The sequence below is a fragment of the Lonchura striata genome, chromosome 2 (genome assembly GCF_046129695.1).
Source record: "Lonchura striata isolate bLonStr1 chromosome 2, bLonStr1.mat, whole genome shotgun sequence".
In the NCBI taxonomy this organism is placed as follows: Eukaryota; Metazoa; Chordata; class Aves; order Passeriformes; family Estrildidae; genus Lonchura; species Lonchura striata.
This window is the reverse complement of record NC_134604.1, coordinates 14937155-14956627: the sequence shown is the minus strand read 5'-3', so window position 1 is coordinate 14956627 and position 19473 is coordinate 14937155. Positions and strand designations below refer to the sequence as shown.

At 39.1% G+C, this 19473-nt stretch overlaps 1 protein-coding gene across 7 annotated transcripts in view; it reads right to left on the bottom strand.

Moving 5' to 3' along the window:
- POU2F1 (POU class 2 homeobox 1) overlaps nucleotides 1-19473 on the bottom strand; it is a 101910-nt gene that overhangs the window by 25404 nt on the left and 57033 nt on the right. For 3 of the 7 annotated variants that reach the window (XM_021550166.3, XM_021550164.3, XM_021550165.3), the window contains exons 2-6: nucleotides 16139-16204; nucleotides 9404-9504; nucleotides 6521-6574; nucleotides 4764-4883; nucleotides 2929-3108 (exon numbers count right to left, since the gene is read on the bottom strand). In XM_021550166.3, coding sequence (XP_021405841.1) covers nucleotides 2929-3108; nucleotides 4764-4883; nucleotides 6521-6574; nucleotides 9404-9504; nucleotides 16139-16204 — 521 coding nt within the window. The remainder of the gene's footprint in view (nucleotides 1-2928; nucleotides 3109-4763; nucleotides 4884-6520; nucleotides 6575-9403; nucleotides 9505-16138; nucleotides 16205-19473) is intronic. The other 4 variants (XM_021550167.3, XM_021550168.3, XM_021550169.3 and 1 more) reach the window with 2 other exon arrangements.

The following is a 19473-nucleotide window of genomic DNA, read 5'->3' as shown; positions in this document are numbered from 1 at the left end:
AAGTTTTATTATTTAGTTAATTATACCATTACAATAAATCTCCCAATAGCAAACACACAAACAAACCTGACACTGTTCTCCTATACCAATCTTTCTTTCCTCAGTGTTAAAATCTGTATGCTACCATAAGCACATGGAAAGAAATGGGAAGACTTTCAGGGAGACATGCATGTCTTCTCATGCTGCCTAGCAATTTAGAAAGATCAAAACAATCCAAATCCCACCTCAGCAGAATAATCTATCAAGTGCTATGTCTTGCTGTGAGGAAGATTTTTTTGTTAAAAAAAATATCTAAATTTCTAAATTCAATGCTATTTCCAATTACAGCTTCAGCACAAACTTAAGCATCTGACTCATTTTGAGATTTACATCATATAAATAGACCCTGGAAGCATAGACCCTGAAAACAAGGAAGTTTATTAAGAACCCCAGAAGTTGATACACAACTGTTTAGTGTCAAATCAGGAGCAGCATGAGCTCCTCACCAGGCTGCTGCAGCAGATACCTTACGTGAACTGCAGTGCACATTAAAGAAGTCATGCTTTTGCAATTAGTTAATTAAAATAAATATGGTAATCCTCCTGCTGCAGAGACCTGCCAGTTAATCAATTATTCAAAAACCATCAATTAAAACAAACATTCAGCTATTTGTATAATCAGCTATATATTTACAATAGCAACACAAACAAAGCTGAGCACTGCTTACAAATCCTTGCCAAGATGGATCAAAGCAAGCATGGTGCTATCTACCTATGAACCTAGATGGTAGATGTTTTCCATAAGTACCTCAAATTAGATGCAACACCTGCACAATTTATGCCGTGCACTTTCATCATAAGGAGCAGTTAACAAGCTTCAACCAAACTCATTTATGTATCAAAATAATCTATCCTAAAACACATTAATTGTAAAGTCAAGCACTTAAGTAATTAAAAATGTCAGAAAACAAGTACAACTTTAATTTGTTCTGCACATGGCAACTACAAGATCACATGCTATTTTTCAGAGAGCCTTTAGCTCACTCATGTGCACAAATCAGACAATGCTGCCTTCGGAAACTCTTATTTGGTAGCATATGCCTGATCTTTCCAACTCCCCTCAAACATTTCTCTGAAAATTTTCTGAGTTCTGGAGCAAAAGGCAGTACAAAACTAATAATTGTAAGTGCTTCACACATTTTCAGAGCTTTGCAGTGAGGCGGGAGAGCAGGATTAGAAACCTCTCACATGCATCACCAATGGTATCCAGTGCTTTGGTGGCCTATTTGACAAACCTAAGGTCAGATAGTTCAAGGTACCACACTTCAGTAAAGCAGACCTTGCTATTTTAAGCTGCACACCTGGAAGAGGAGAAGCACACACCTGTGGATTGCTTACATATATGTTAAAAGACTCACATCCCATCAAATGGGAACTCTGTGACAGGTGCATGGAAAGATGTCAGAAGCTATAACCAACAACTTCCTTGACAAGGACATTCCCCATTCTCTCCTTGAAATCTGTCTGCATTATTGCCTACAGACAGTCTTAAAATTATGATATGATCTTGAGAATTACAAGTTTCCTTGAATGCTACATCCTTCAGTCATCTCCATATCATGCCAGTGAAGTGGAATCCTTTCCTAAAAGAGGTGTTATTTGGTGATGCGACTTCTCACACTGCAACAAGAGCTTCAGTGGAAGGAATCTCATCAACACAGCAACATCAGCACTAGCCTTTTAAAAATAGGATGGCACCACTCTGGCCTAAGGACAGCTAGAGAGGTCAGAACTTCTAGACCAACACCACAAAAGTTTGTCACTTCAGCTAATGAAAACCTGATAGCACAGCCAGGCTGTTATTCAGCTATTGGACCAGCACAGTAAAGGACTTCACAGACAATTGCAACATTTTCATTCTTGTCCTTAATCAGACCTCATGTTCCCTTTTTAGACACTTCATCCCAGTTGAATGCAAGAGAAAATAGCCTGAACAGAAAGCATCAGAGACTTAAAGAACTTGCCGACTCTATGAAGCAGTGACTTTGAAGATTATATACTCCACACTCTTTGCACAGCTAGACTAAGAAAACTGGTATTATGAACCAAGAGCTTTAATCTATGGAAAGATAGACCTCAGCATGAGCAAGACAATCCCCACCTCATAGTACTCAAGATGTTTAAGCTGGACATTTGATTATCCTTGTCCACAGGTCTAAGGATTTTCCACACCACATACAGTAAGCACAGAGTTAGTGCCACTGCAATCTCCACACTGAATTAAGCCAGTCCTGGAAGACCCAGGAGGTTCCTTATTGCTTCTAGTAAGCAGACCATCCACAGAGAGCAGTCCTTCAGAACTGACATGTCTTTAGCACCAGACCATGAGACTGGGCAGATTCCAACACCTGACTCATTCTCCAACTTTTTCTCCAGTCACACAAGAGTGGCCATTCTTTGCCTTGGAACAAACAGCATTGAACACCAAGCCAAAATAGCACACAAATGGGTCAAGTCAAACTGCCATTCTTCAGCTCTACCATTTTGCTTCTAACAAGCACCATCTGGGTCCGACAAGTATCCTTTTTGATACACAGCCATCACTTCCCATCCATGCAGGTCTTAACAAGTGCAACTTCTGTGGGCATCTTTCCATACCTTTTCTTCTCCTTCCTCACGCTAACTACAAGGAGGAAAACTCAGAAAACACAGCATCTACTCAGATTCTGGTACAAACTCAGAAGCCCAGTGGAACTGAGGAGCAGCTGGCACACATTCCTTGCTAAGACTATCAAACTTCAACCTCACCATCCAACAAAGCACAAGAAAAAACTAACAATACTCGAGGACTCTAGCAACTCACTGAGCGAGGAACAACGAATTTGATTCGAATGGTGCAATCAGTCAAAAACCTCTTTTGTTCTCCACCCTCTCAAGCCTCAAGGCTCACCTGTGCAATCTGTATTGGCTGAGATAGAGGGATCTGCGTCATCGGCGTCGCAGCAGAGGCCGAGATGGTGGCACCAGCAGCGCTGTGCTGCTGACTGGCTGAGTGCTGCACTGCAGCCGCCAGCAACTGGGCCTGCGCCTGTTGGAGCAATAACTGTTGCTGGGCTGGCGTCAACGTGAGCTATAAACAATTAGAAAACACAGCCATTAATAATGGGAAGAGCCACTTCAGCTACAAAGTCATTAGATAGCTCAGTACTAGTTAAGTTAACCAGGCAATCCTAGGGTTATTCCACTAACTGGCCAAGGGCTCTGGCCTGAAGGAAGGACAGCTGGCTCCTCCATACAGTGTGGGAACCAACCTAACACAGGCCTGACACAAACCAAACTGCACCACCACCAACATCTGCACTTATTGGAACCTACAGAACCTAACTCTGCTCCTAAGTTTTCCTCACAACTCTACCAGGAGTTTCAGGGAAAAAGCAATTAAGTAGCAAGCAAAAGAAAAGAATCACTATTGCCAGGATTTGAAAGGAAATTTACACCCAGCAGAACAGCAAGTGATTAGCCAGATGAATGTGAAGCAGGAATGCTGGCTATGGCTACTGAACAAACTGATAACACCCCAGCTGCTTCACATTAGCATGAATCCCTGCCATATTCCATCATTTCTATTATGCCCTAAGATATAAGTAAAGAACATGAGCTCCATTTGTTTCTCTCCAAGTCTCCCCATCTGCCTTTTTTTTTTTTTTAATAGAATAGAGTTGGCAACTTTACATCCCTTCCCTTTCCCAAACACGCATTATCTCTGTGGAACAGGTGGCAGCAGTCTCTCCTTTACATGTAAATGAATCTTGATGCCCATATTTACGACAACCCATATCTGCATAGGCCTGGAGTTCTGAATGTTTCACTACAGCAGACAATCATGCATTACAACAAACCAGTATTTTCTGAGAATACAAAAAATAATAAAATATGCCAGGTTTTAAAAACACATTGAAACAGTCTCACTTTTAAAACTTTCAATGCTTATCTGAAAACTAAATAGGATGTTTATTTACATAGTAACATAGGAGAAGATTTAACAACTGAGCCTGAGATTAAGAAGTCATTTCATGTAAGTGGAGGGATGATCTAACCTAACTTCAAATCATAAATATATTGTTGGAGCAACTGCCCTAAGCTTATTAACACACAAACTCTTATACTGCAAAGCTGATTATGTGGAAGCAATAATTCACACACTTGCTCTTTTCTGAAATGACTGAAAGCCTTTACAACAATTCAGAAACACCAGAAAGCCTAAAAAATCAATTATCCCATATATACTCCCAAAGCTTTGCAATTAAAAACACCTCAAAACCAGTAGGTTAAAAAAAAAATGGTTCAACAGGCTTAAGTAAAGTCCTAATAGAGTTACTTAAAAAGAAATTTGTTTGAGAAGAGGAAAAATGCACAATTCCAAGAATTTTTGTTCTTCACCCAGCTGAAAGATTCAGTCTTGTTCTCCCCCATGCCTCATTTTAATCTTGAAAAAAAATAAAAATTCCTCTTTATCACATCAGTGAGTGTCTCATTTGTAACTGTTGCAAAACAACAGGTTTTAATTTCATTGCAGGGCCAAAAGGGATACTGAGAACAGAGAGAAAGAATTCTTTGTTGCTGTTGTTCGGAAGCAAATACTTAGCGACAAACCCGAAATATTACAGTCTGCTTATTTTTCTGGGAAAATATTTTCTGTTGCCACTTCCACTGAAGTTCCTCCTACGTTAAAGGAAGTTGCAGTGACACCTGTGTGGGACTGCAGCATCCCTGGGTAACTCTTACCCCGGTGATCTGTCCTCCGGCCAGCATGAGCTGGGTCTGGGGTATGGCCGCCTGCACTGAAGGCTGCTGGGAAGGCTGGCTTGGCTGCTGAGAGTCCCCAGATTCTTCATTAGATTTAGACTAGTCAAAAAAAAATACAACTCTTTATAGTGTAAAACAGATGTTAATGTATGACGCTGCTATCTCAACACTGCACAATAAAAAATCTTTCATCTGCATACGAAAAGCCCTTGGGTTTATTTTAAGAGTGTGTTTAAGCAATGGTTCTGTGTGCCCACCATCTCAGCTACGATTGCTGAGACACGTCGGTAGGTAATGCAGCTTAAGGAAAACAAAGAGACTCTCTGGTCTCCTGTAACTCTCTGACATTATTTTCAGGTCTCACTTCATTTTACACCATGCAACTGAAGCTGATTATACCTTTCACCATGAAGAAAGAGAAGGTTGTTAAAATTATTCATTGCCTAAAATGCTGAACAATGGAATGAGGGAAAGGAGACTGCGTTTCCATTTACTCTATCTCCATCCTGTTCCTCTAAGTCATCATACTGTTGGCTTATACAGAACCTTTTTGAAAAATCCTCACAGCTTTCTCTACCTACAGCAAGATATATAATATATACAGTGCTTTTAAATACTCAGTGCATTTATTTAATTGAATACTGCTTTATTTTAAAAGATTCAAGTTTATTTTGATTTATTTTTGTGGTTTGCTTGTTCATTTTTTTTAAAGAAGAAATTGTGAAGACATGAGGGAGGAAATGCAAGTGCATGAAGGGGGGAGAGAGTTTTATGATAATTAAAACTGGTTATGCAGAACATTACAATTCTGCATAGATTTGCATATTCTCCACCACCTGTTTTGGGGACTGCAGAGCAGGCTAATTAACATAAAGGCTCTGATTAATTCTGCCAGTCATTGAGCGATAATTACAGCACAGGACTGTAAACATTCTGCACTGGAGATACTGCCTGTTTGCCAACATCTCTCTCAGGGATGGAAGTTTACCATGGCAACCAAGGCAATTTTCTGCCTCCTTCCTCTTAGAAAGGAAGGTCACTATACCTCCTCTTCTTTCCAAATTGTTATTATGTATAAGTGGGTCCACATTCTATTGCATTTCATGTAATGCACTACCTACATTCTTTAATAACATGCAATACTGAAACCAGTTTTCAATAAAACTGCATCCCTTGCCCCTTTAATATAGTACAGAGAGGAAGTAGAATGTTAACAGATAAACTGAAGTGCTCAACATCATAGGAAAGTTCGAAAGCTTTGTTGTCTCACAAACATTATTAAATAACAATTACTCTGACTTTGAGATCACTGTGTGTTATTTACACAAGCAGTCTGAACTAGCCACATTATATACTTAATGCTAGGTTATATTCCTATATTCAGTTACCAGAAGTAAGGACAAATTGCAACGTAATACTCACTACATGTTCAAAGCAAGTTAAAAAAAAGAAGAACATGAATTATTCCTGGAGTTTTAAGGATTGCATGATACCACACCTGACTAAAATTCAGCATTAAGTTATGGTCACTCCATGTTTTAAACAACTCCAGAGCCTGTATGCTTACAAATCCTGAACCTGATTTACAGTTGTAGAAGTGTTATTCCTTCTTACCTATCACTTGCAAAACTAGTCAGACTGAAAAAACTGAGTAATGTATCATAGGTTAAGAACTATCTCTACTGATGCTGTTTGGGGTGAGAGAAGGATGAGCAGCAGAAGGTAACTGTCTTTACCTGTACATTTAAGGACTGAGCAGCAGCCTGTAAACTTGTTCCAGCGAGCTGGACCTACAACAGTGCAAAAATGGAAATGAAATAATGTAGAATCCACAGAAAACTAATAATGTAAAAAGAACAATCTCCCCACCCGCATTCCAAAAAAAACTCCCCCAAGAACAGAGTATGCCCCTCTAACACCTGAATCAGTGGAACAGGGGCTGTACTCCAGGTTGAAACAGATGTGTGAAGACTCTTTCACAATGCTGTTTATCTACCTCTTACTAAAGGTATCTCTGCCTAAGGATGTAGATATCACCATGTATGGAGTGGAAACAGAGCATATTGGTGTGGACAGGCCAACTAGTCCTATTCCTGCTGGAAAAATCCAGGCTCCAGGGCAAGGCATTAAACTCTACTCATTGTCATCCTACTCCCATTTCAGAATGGGTCAACCCAACACTGAACTCATCAGCTTTCTGATATGAGCAAGCACATGCACAGCACAGAACCCAGAGCATAACCACTCTCCTTCAAATTAACTCCTTCAAGTATTTGCAGCCCTCAGCCACTGAAAAGAAGATCTCAACACAGAGCACTGGAGACACTTTACAAAGGCTGTATTGATTCAGGTATACATCAAACTTGAATTCGATGTTTGTAATTAACAGGCCCAAAGGTGGTCTTATGAGTGAGCAGCAAGGAAAAATGGATGATTCAGAAGGTAAGATTTTTGGAGTGATGTTTCATCTCTAATGAGGAGTTCTTCTGTATAAAAAATGCTGTATTTTCATTTACTGAAACCCATTTGAATCAGTCTCGCCTTGTTTCTACCAGCACCCCTAGTTACAAAGAAGGAATGCTCTGTAATTAATTACCAACACTTTCAAAGGTCAGAGTAACAGCCTGTAGAGAATTCCATCTCTGGACATGTTTGAAAACCACTGCTCATTTGAAAACCAGGTGACATGTAAGAATACAACAAAGCAAAGCAAAATGTAGTACTCTTGCCTCTAGATGGAGGACCGCTATATGGTCCCCACACAGAAAATTCCACATATTTTCAGGCACAGGAAAAATTGCAGTACATGGAATTAATAACTGAATATTTTGAACATGAAACGTTGGAAGAATAACCTTGGAAATATTTCCTACTGCTTTAGATGAAGGTACTAGACATACTAAGAATAATCTACATCAAAGCAAACACTCCCAGAAAAGCCCCTCCTCAGCAAAAGCAAAATACAGTTTGACACAGTTGATGTAATTTGTGCTTTTACCATGGATTAACAGTAGAGAATAGCCTAAATAACACCACCCTGCCAACCAAACAATATACTCAAAATAATACTTTAACATTACACAAACACCACATAAAGGACTACAAATACATATTGATTGCTCAGGTACAGCCAGCACATTCCTGAAAATCTCTGTGAATGCAATTTGGACACCCCTTTCACCACACAGCCAACATTTCCAAATTAGAAATTAAACTGTACCTGAATGCTGCCTACAGCTCAGTATTTTGCATTAGTCTAGAGCAAAGCACTGTGTGTTAAGGTTGAATAACATCCTACTAACAGCAGCCTCACTAGCAGAGGACAGTTTGACAATAGATTCCCACACACCTGCAGGTGAATAAAAGAATACCTGAGATTTTCCTTTGAACCAGTTTCAAGAAATGAATCACACTTTATCAAACATGAAGTTATAAAGATCCTGACAACTGTTTAAATAAATAAATTTCCAAAGCAGGATGAAGCACTGTGCAAAACCCAGTTACTGCTCTGGGTCAATCTATATAACAAAATGAAGACTAAAACAAACACACAGAATTCTGCAGAACAGCTGTATCCGTCTCCATGTTAAACACACACCAGCAAGCTTCTCTCCACATAAAGGTAGCCTACAACAGCCTATTGGTTCAGCAAATTCAAACAGTGGCACTCCCTTAGTCCTACATAAACCAATCTGCTAGGAAAATTGCAATTATGTGACAAGACGTGTGGAATGTTCCATACAATAAAACGGCAGTTCAGAGCTCTTAAAAGAGGGCATAAAAGCTTCAGTACTTCAATTATACCACAATAACTGTGCAACCTCAGACCTCAAACATCCAAGGTCATCCAATTAGGTACAGTATTTTAAAGTTTAACTTGGTGCAGAGGAAGAGAAAGAAATTAGGACATTTGTTTTCATACATCAAGTGCGAACAGATAAAAAAACTACAAAAAAATGCCCCTTATACTTCTCTTCACCTAGGGATGCCCCATTTTGCTTCAGCCTGCATCTGAAGTTCAGCTTTGATTCCCTAAACACAGCAGCAGCAGAACAGAGGGATGGTATTAGAAGTCTGAATATCATCTGACAAACAGGTCACTGAAATAACTTTTTTGTGAAAGAAGAAAACCTCACAAGCCATATATGCTTATTAAGTACAATCAACTTTCTTTCTAGTTAATCTGTAAGGGTGTTTTTAACTAGACAGCGACAATTTTGGAACCTTGGCAGCGGTTGGGACAATACAGTCCTTTCCTAAAAAATTTAAATTTTTTCTTGCCTCTGAATGTGGTATCTCATGGTTAAAACAACAACAACAAAGCAAACTGACAAAAAACCTATTCAAAAACACACCACAACATTTAAGCATTCTCGAGTCCCCAAAAATGTGGTTTGTAATTCTCCCAAAGAGGTCTCACCCTATCTTGACACCTTCTGCAGCCTAATGCAATGAAGTGAGTGCCACAAATAGGACTTTATCTCATCCACGCTCGTTAACCAGGTGATGTACCCATATTTATGTTCTAATAAACAAGTCCTCATCATTCACAGAAAGAGAGAACATGGAACACACCAGGGCAGCTGAGTCTCCTCTGTTGGAAATGTCTCTTCTCTTACCTGATGAAGGTGCCCAAGGAAGGCCTGGGCCTGGGCTGTAGAGATTGCTCCTCCGACAGGCACAGGCTGCTTTTGAAAGTCCAGGCCGTTTGTTTGCGTGCCTGGAGAAAGAGAGATATTGAAAACGATTAATTACTACTTCTAGTAAGTGCAATAAGAATTAACACTCCAACTTTCCTGCTATTCTCTCAACATTATATAGTAAAAAAACACTCTGAGAGTAACAACAATTTTTTTTTGTTGTTGTTGTTGGTTTTTTTTTTGTTTTTTTTTTTTTAATGTGGTGGGAAGCAGAGTCAAGGCTTCAGTAATAGAGCATTTGTCAGCTGAACAAAATCAACATCATATTTTCTTTAGCTTCCATCATCTATATGGGTATCCTGAAGATATTTAAAAGATGTGCATATGTGGCACTTAAGGGACATGGTTTAATGGGGGACTTGGCAGCATTAACAGTTGGACTTGATGATCTTAAAGGGCTTCTCCAACCTAAACAATTCTATGACCCGTGTTTTTCTATGTACACTACTATCCCATCACTCTCTACACAGTTTGAGAACCAAATGGGTGCTTGCTGCTATGATTAAACTGTGTTTCCATTCTCCATGCACCCTCTATCCAATAGCTGAAGACTAACTTTTAGTTCAGAAAGTGCCAACAGCAAGGTTCATAAAAAAGGCACCTTCCCTAAAAGACAGGTAAAATAACATTTGATAAAAACAGAAATCCCATCTATATACAGCAGTTATGGGCCACAGTTTTGCTCTTTTCAGAAATGACCCCTCTACATTTCTGTAGAAGTTTGTTCACAGGTCTCATTAGATAAGATAACTGCCTGGGCTTGCCTCTGCTTCTTCACTTACTCTCATGTAACTAAAACCTAGTTATTTTCCTACATTTTTGCAATCTTTTCTTCAACTGCTTGGAAGACATGAAAACCCCCCAATTATCACTAAATAATCTGTGTGTGAAAAGAAAAAAACAAATGTTTTTCTACCCACAATGGCTAATAACAGGAAGGGATACTCCAAGTGTGTTGGGCTGCAGGGAATTTCTAGAACAGATGATGCAATCTTTAAAATTGCGTGACTGAAATGAAGCAAAACCAGCTCTAGACTTGCATGTTTATTCATCATGACAATCAGATTTTGTTTAGTGCCCACAGGCAGGTGTGCATAGTAGCTCCTACTTCAAAATTCATTCCATCATCTACATTCTCTGCCATAAAAACCTAGGTTATCTACTGAGCTAAAGAGTCACAGTTGTTGAACAACAACAGGTGGTGGCTATTCCTTGGAAATACCTGCAACAGCAAGCAGGCATAAAATGTGATTAGTAAAATAGACTGTCCAATACCTCACACTGTGATTTTGACCTGCAAACAGCTTACACAGGTAACATCTCCAAAGACTGAGCCACAGTTCAATTAAACACTGACATAATATCAAACTTTCTACCATCCATGTAAAGTATATCTAAGGTGGTCCTTTGATGCATCTTTGGTGAGGGTTCTGTGTGGGAAGATTTGGTTGACTTCCAAGTTTTCAATTCTATGCTTTGGGCCAAGGTTTACAAACTTAAGAGACATACATGCAGCCAAAGACCCACAAATGTGTTAAAAATATTCCAATTTTAAACTGCATCAAATTATTTTTCTTAATTAGTCTAAAATTCCAATTCAATGTGAATATAAGGACTCTCACTGGTCTGTATTGCTCCTGAAGGGATGCAACTTGGTTGCCTTTCTCCAAAGAATGGAATATAAGGTCTGCTGGAAAGAACCAGAAGAATTTTACCTATCTTCGTTCTTTCCAGTAGACTTCAGAATTATCTCCATGTAGAGATACAAAGGGAATGAAAAAGTAGTTGGCTAAATATATGAAAATAATTCCTGACAAATAGCTACCATAAGTCAAAGAAACAACCTACCACCTCCTCATTTAATCAAAGGTTTTGAATTACTTTTCAATGGTCAGGGAGTGAAAAAAATAAGGTACGAAAACCTTCTGGAGGGCAAATACTCCTCATTCCAAGAGGAAACTTGTGGGGGTTAAAAAAATTATCTGTTTCTGAGATAATCAGCTGCAGGCCTCACCTTAGGTAAATAGGTGATGATGTTCTAGTTAACTATCTTCCAAAAAGAGCCTCAAAAAATCATGATACCATGTTAAAAGAGCATTACTGTGCAAGTGTGCAGAAGAAATGCTCCAGTTAGCAGTTCTGCTGACTCTTTTAAGGAAATCTGAAACAAGCCTCTTAGGTGATCATTTAGAACAAAGCAAGCTCTAAGACTGAGCTTAAAATCTTCATGGCTCCCAACAAACACCTTAGACAGGCACTGAGAGAAAACAACGTTTTCTTTAAATTCAGTCTTGAGAGACATCAACTCACTCTCCTCAGGCCTCCCAAAACTAAATTCTGGGTGAAAAAAATCCACATCACACCTGTTTACTCTCTGTTCTACTACTTGCATCTTAAACTCTCTTTGGTTTTGGAGGCACAATGTCTCTTCCCATCTGGATGCAGCCTTAATTTTGGAAAGAATGCTACCCTGGCTGCTTGCATTTATCACAGGATGCCCATGTCTTTTGAAGAAGAGCAAGGAAGATGAAGTGAGCACAGCATATGAGAGAACTTGCTTTTAAGGTGCTCAGAAGGATGTGGCATCACTCCCATGGAATCCAAGAAATCTGATAGGAGCTGTCAGAAGCAGAAGTTGAGCACATTGTAAGGACAGAAAGGACTAGAATGCCACTTTTGCTCAAGGTAAGAGTTAAATACAAAACCCTGTGATGATTAACAGACATGGCAGATACAATCAAATGTATCATTATTTTAACAGTCCTGGGTATTAATCTATTTTCCATCTTCATCCCAACTTCCACAACTGCTAGAGCTCGCTAACACCAAAAACAGCCCAAAAAGAGTGAGAACTTTCCATGTCCCATCTCTCCTTTCTTCTTGGTTGCAGCTCCATCCTCCCTGTCCTGCTCCTCCTGGTGGTTCACCAGCAGTTTGTTTTGGTCTGGGTGCTCCACCCCCAGACAGCAATGGGATGGAATTTCACTCTTACAGTCAAAGTCCATGTAACCCAAGCATGTTTAAAATCTGGCATAAATTCAGCCACGTGCTCAGGTACTTCGCAGAACTGGTTTGGATGAAGACTAACAGAGTACTACTCCAAGGAAAGGAAAAGAACAGCAGATACTGAACATGGATTATTTTATGGCATTTTGGAATTGTACCTGCAGAGGGTAAAGGCATGACAAAGCAGAGCAGGCAAGGTAACATCATACCTGCAGTCAGGAGAACAATTTACTCTCGAAATTACAGATTATAATCATCAGACTTCAGCCTGAGTTTGTAAACTGCATTAGAAAGGAAGAGGAGTGAGGAACTCCAGATCAGGGGAGATGTGGAGTAAGGTGCAAGAAAGAACTCAGGAAGGGAAGGCAACCAAGGAGAAGGAAAATTTCAAAACCAGCTGGAGTGGGTATCTGCACTGTGCTCTGGAAGACATCTCACAGCACTATATTTTCCCAGCTCACCTCTCTCTCCCCCTCTCTGCTGAAAGACAGACATACCCCCAATACTCCGAAATTGTTGTTTCCCTATCCACATTTCCTAATACCAAATTCAGCATTGATAATTGCCCAATTTTAGCAGTTGAAGAATAGTTCACGGTCTCTCTCCTACAGACTTCCTTCTTATGGAAACTGGAAAATCAATCTTTGGAAATGAAGCAATGCAAACAAGTATCCTTAGAATCCTTCCAAATACTACACTTACAATAATTATTATTTTGCTGCTATGTCAACAAATGTCATAATAGTACAGTTTTCATAGTCATTATAACCTTGGCTTTCACAGTTCTGCATTCACACAGCTCTTACAAGAGAAGATGTATTAAACAAACAAGAAAGTTGAGCTGTTTTGGAAAATTTTACATTGCCTATAAAAAGGAGATCAAATGGGCTGTCCATTTTCTGTAAGGTAAGATATTTTTCCTACTTCTTTCTCCAGCAGATACTGTCTATGTAGACTGTCTGCCCACAACTGAAGCCTGGCAAAGATTCCTCTAACTGTGCAATACTGATGACTAGTTGTTCAATACATGTTCTTAAGGAAACAGCCATCCAACAGCTCCTGTACTCATATGTTTTGGTTGTTTTTTTTTAATTGGTCTGAAATACAGGTTGGTTTTTCAGATGCTTAAAAGGAAAGTCCAGTTAGCACAAAAAATTTAAAGTCATAACATATTTCAGGCACTGTATTGTGACCAATATAATTAGGGGACTTTACAATGTTTCTTAAATAGCCAGAGCTCAAAATAAAAAACCCAAGTTTGTTAATTTCCATTAAACTTAGCTGATTGCTCAGAGAACTGCTGATATTGTCATCTTTAACCAGTGGTAACTGTTTTTTTTTTCCTGAGAACACCAGCTCTGCCAAATATAAATTCACGCTCTACAGTAATTTCTCTTAACATTTTCAAGCATTATCTCACTACAGTTTAAAACAGGAATGACCCAAACAAGCATCCACTGAAATTTAAAAGATAGACTATTAGTGTTTACACAGCAGACTCAAGTGATTTACAAATGTCACTGGAAAGCAGACAGTTAGAGGAAGTTACAAAAATAAGAACTCTGAGTGTTTATAAAAATCATCATCAGGCATTATCTGGGGAGCACAGGCACTGACAGAAAATCAATGGCACTTCCAGTACCTCAGCATCCAAGCTGAAAGCTGACTTCTTTTCACTCAAGTATGCACTGAGCCCAGAACCATAATCTAAGTACCCCGATCAGAAGCCTAAAATTACATTCTGTGAGTATTCCTTTCAGAGTCTAACATCTGCCAAGTTGACTAATACAACTGATGTTTGAGTTCCCAAAGAACATCACAAATGCCATCAATCACTACCTCCAGGGGTTTAGGAGCACTATGTTTTAAAACAAAGCAATGACTGCAGAACAGAGAGTCCTCAAAAATTCTAGATTACTTTAGTTCATATAATTTAAAAATCAGGACACAAAACTGAAAGGAAAGACTGGAAGCATTTAAATTAAAGAAGCAAAATTCCAAAAGTTTTAAACACCAGTCAGAGTCAAACTTCCATAATAACTAACTTTAATGATAGAGTATAAAAAAATACAGTCATTGTATCCCCTTTTAACATGAAAGGACCTACATGCAGCTTTACAATCCATCCATTTTATGCCATGACTCCCACCTTCACAGTGATGAAATATTTGCCTAAGAGAGCTGAGTTCTGCTGAAGCAGATGCAATGCTCCTGTGATAATTGACTGATTACCTTTGAATAAAACAAATCCTCCTCCTCACCAGCTCAGCTGAAGTGAAGCTGCTAAAGTTGAACTGGGAGAAGTGTGTTGGGAATGCACTCTGGAGAAAGCACATGCAGGGAACTATGGTCCCACAAGGGAGGAAATCTGAATTTTCTCAGAAGTTTACACACATTCTCCAGCTACAAGGCATCCACACGGATATTTAAAACCATTGTTCCCTTGATGCTGTTTATGATCATGAAATATTTACGGCCCATATGCTTTTGAAATAATGTTTCATATCATCTTAAACCCTTCTTAAACACTTCTGTGCAGCAAAATAATTGATACCTCTCCCATTAAAATACAATGACAATTATAAAACCTGAGATGCCAGCAACAAAACACACGTTAATAAGCAGGAAGAACTCCTTTTCACTGAACTCATATATTGGCAGAAAAAATCCAACCTCTCAGAAAAATAATATCAAATAGATCATCTTAAAAATAATATTAAAAACTTCACCACAACTCCAGTTTAAAATAAAACTCTTATTATCAAACCATGAAGAAGAAAACTTGTTTCCCTCATACAAGGTAATCAGACTTCTCTCAAAACAACAAGTTCCCTCTCATCAGAATTTTCTCTTCCCAAACGCTATTCTGAGCTGAGAAAAGATTCTAAGCTAGGTTAAACTACTTACTTTCCATTCAGAATTTTGCTTACTTGGCTTTCAGAATGAACATTGTATTACCTCCAGAAAGGAATTAAAACATGAGATAGCATGATTAAGTTACAGTGGTTCAATGAATTTCTTTAATGGCTTAGAATTTGGTCACATCTTAAGAGTATGCCAAACAGCAGATTGGCCCTGACAGAATCCCAACCAAAATTCAATGTTCTGTTCTAACCCACTAAGAAATTACAGAAAAGCTGACTAAAATTTTTAAAAATTTTGAAATATTGTGCTTTCTCCATTTGACTTGTTCTTGAGAACTGTTGTGACAGTTTGAATGAAATCTAAAACGGAAACAGGATCAGGCAGTGGCCCACATCTGCCAGGGAAAATTTCAACCCAAAAATAAACGAAGTTAGAAGTGCCAAAGGTACGCTCTGCCAGGAAAAAATGAGACTATTTATGGAGAGCTAGTGCCACCAGAGCTTCTGTAGTATCAGAAACATTACAGATAGAAAAGTGAGGAAGGGAAATCTTATATAAGGAATGTGGATGGTGCTCCAATAAAGTAGGTATGAATAATGCCCCACATGCAATAGGGTTAATAACAAAAGTATTCCCAGCTTCTCTAAAATCAAAGGGTGTAGGTTTTTATTTGTTTAGTTTTGTGGGTTTTTGAAATCCCACTAAATAAGTAAAGAAATTTTGCTTTTAATATCCATTCAATTCCACCAGAATATATCTGTGCACCAATTGATCATTTCCTACCTGTGTTCCCGTCCCCACTCTCCATCGATGGTTTACTGGTTTCTGACGGATTGTTCATTCTTGAGTCTGCATGAAAACAGAAAGAAAGATAAAACGATACAGCAAAAAAATCCCCAAATCTATTCATACCTTTTTGTTCAAGGGAAGTACAGAACAGCAGAAATTTCCTATGTACTTTACCCTAATTCAGATTTATAACACACACAAAAAAAGAACAACTAAAACCAGAACACAATATTGAATCTTCCAGATAAATATTATTTCAAAATTTTCTATGACATTATTCCCATATGTGAAAACATGGTATTAAGGGAATAAAACACACCATGCTGGAGGGCAGTGATAGGTAGAAACTTAATTTTCAATACAATGAAAGTCATAGAAGAAAAAGAAGAATGGGGGGAAGAAGGAACAATGATTACACCAAGATTCAAAAACATTAAGTCTGACCATCGTGGCCTATATTATTCTTGTGTTTATTCCCCCTGCCCCACCCCAACAAAAGAAAGGAAATTCAGTCATTATAATTAAATGTATGCCATTTTCCTAATACTGCATTTCTATTTTACTGGAATGTCAGTGACATTAAGTTATTTTATATTTCCTATATATTCAGGCAAAACCATACAAATATAAAATAATTCCTCTTCTTTCTCCCTCTGGATGAATGTATTGAAAAGTCTGCTCCTGGTTTCAAAGCCTGTCAGCTGAATACAGTGCAATGCAGAGGGCCTCTCCAGATGGCAGACAGAATATAGTTTCCTTATATAGGAATCTATACAGATGTTCTGTGTACAGCATCAGCTCTCCAGCTTATTACCTCCTCATTCCTTGCCACCGACCCCAGTGTGTCACATTATCACAAACTAAAATTACAAAAAGAATCTCAAGACAGAACAGCTCATAAAGTGAAGTGTAAGCAAATCCTTGAGAGCACTCTCTTCCATTCCCATAATGAGCTAAAAGCAAGTTCAATGAGCTTAAAATGAACCCTTTACTCCAGGATATTCTCTCGCTAGGTGCTTAAAAGGTTACCTCTGTCATGTACTTTCATCAAAGCAGTGATTTCCAAAATACCAGTAGGCTGAAGAAGAATACAGGAGCAGCATTAACTGTGCTGCATCTTTCCCCCAGACAGTTCCAAGAATGTCCAAGACTGCTTGGCAGCCCATGAAAGCTGGAAATGAGAAGGAGTATTGCCATGTGACATCACCTGCTACTACCAGTGCACAGGAAAGACAGGGACCTGTTGGAATGAGTTCAGAGGCCACCAAGATGGGCTGCTGCACCTCAGCCATGGGGAAAGGCTGAAAGAGTTGGGTTGTAGAGCCTGGAGAAGACTCCATGAAGGCTTTACAGCAGCCTCCCAATACCTAAAAAAGCCTGCAAGAGAGCTGGAGAGAATTTTTAGAAGGGCATTCAGTGACAGGGGAGAATGGCTTTAAACTGAAAGAGGGCAAGTTTGGACTGGATATTAGTAAGAAATTCTTACTGTGAGGGTGGTGAGACACTGGAACAGGTTGCCCAGATATGTGATGGATGCCCCATCCTGAAAGATTTTAAGGCCAGTTTGGATGGAGTTCTGAGGAACCTGATCTAGAGCAAGGTATCCCTGCCCATGGTAGGGGGCTTGGAGGGTTGAAACTGGATAATCTTTAAGGTCCCTCCCAAACCAAATCATTTGATGATTCTGCGATCAGTATTTTAAAACTAATATAATTTTCTACACGAACAACTGTGGCAGTTGAACCCAATAGAGCCTTGAAAATCCAGAGGACTGTAACAACCACAAAACCTCCCCTGACAAGCTAATGCAACATCTCCAGAGCCTCAACTCTTCTCAGAAAGTTCCTGTGCCTATTCTTAAATCTTTCAAATGTTCAGCCACATGTAAAAGAGATCTGGACTATCAGTGATACCCTTGGTATAAAGGCGGATGTGTTAAACTGTTTTTTGAAAGGGGGAGGGAATGAGGAGAGTGCAGCTGAGTGCTGTTGGCCCACACCTGAGGAAGTTTGGCGCCGTTTTTCACAACCTCTGCTTAGCACATTCAAGCTACAAATTCAGTCTTGAAAAACAAGAATTCTGCTAAGGTTACAAGTACAGAACCTATAGCTTCCAAGCTCCTTATTTTGTCATTTTCCACATATGGATGGCATGTTTCACACTCTAGAAACAGAACATGGGTTCTACTGACTATACAGAAATGTCTGCTCTTGATTTAGCCCTCTCTGCTGAGAGATCCATATTTCTATCTAGACATTGCATATATCTCAAATTGAGTTTATTGTTGTGGCAACAGCACACCTAGAATGATTTGAGGCAACAAAATGTGGTTTGATGCTTACAGTGATTATAGGCAACATGCTTTTGATAAGCAGTATTCATTCATTCCTTTACACACAGATGACTACTGAAATTTCACTTTAGGGAAGACCGAATGGGAGTCCTTTGCTTTGGACACAAATATGAAGAGTCCTCCCTCATCCAACAGGAAAATGAGCAAAGAGTTCTTACAAGTCAAATACATTTTGTTGTGGAAACCAGGCTAACTCATAAGGCTACTGGACACAGGATGTAATTTTAAGCCCAGAGCAGAAGAATAGCTTGAACTCAAGATACAACTGACCACAAAAGGGAAGAGCACAGGTTGAGAAAGTTGTCTCTCAGAAAGATGGAATCCATTTGCTGAACCACGTCTGTTGCAGGAATTGAAGTATTAGAGCCAAGGTGCAGGCTACTAATGATAGAATAAGCAAAGCAAACTAAACCCAGAGGGGGGACACAGCTGTCCTGTGCCCAGAACTCAAGCAGGGCAGTCACTGTTCTGTCCTATGAGGAAGCTCACACAAGAAGCCTTCCTACATGATGAGCAAGTTTGCTCAGTCACACGAAGTTATAACTGTACAGACCTCTTTCCAAAAAGCAAGCCAGGACACGTTTTTCTGTCAGGCTATGCTGCAAAATATCCTTCCAGAATAGGTTTTTTAGTACTAGACATACACAAAGTTTACTTAACTACCAAAAGCCTGTCTAAATGAAGAATATTTTATTGTAAAGGTCCATCCTTAACAAAGACCTCAAACATTGCTATTGAAAAAAGCAGCAAGTTAGAAGAAGAAACATCTTTCTGGTAGTGCTCAGGTTCAAGCGAAGGATAGCATCCATTATTTCACCAGCTGACTATTTCTTGTTCAATCTGTGAGCCTTCTGCATGTAAAGCATCAAGAACAATACAGCTATTTCCATTGCAAATGGTATGACATCCATCTGAAGCACAAAACTGCTACCAGCAAAACAGGCTCATATCCGCGGGATACTCAACCTACTGATTC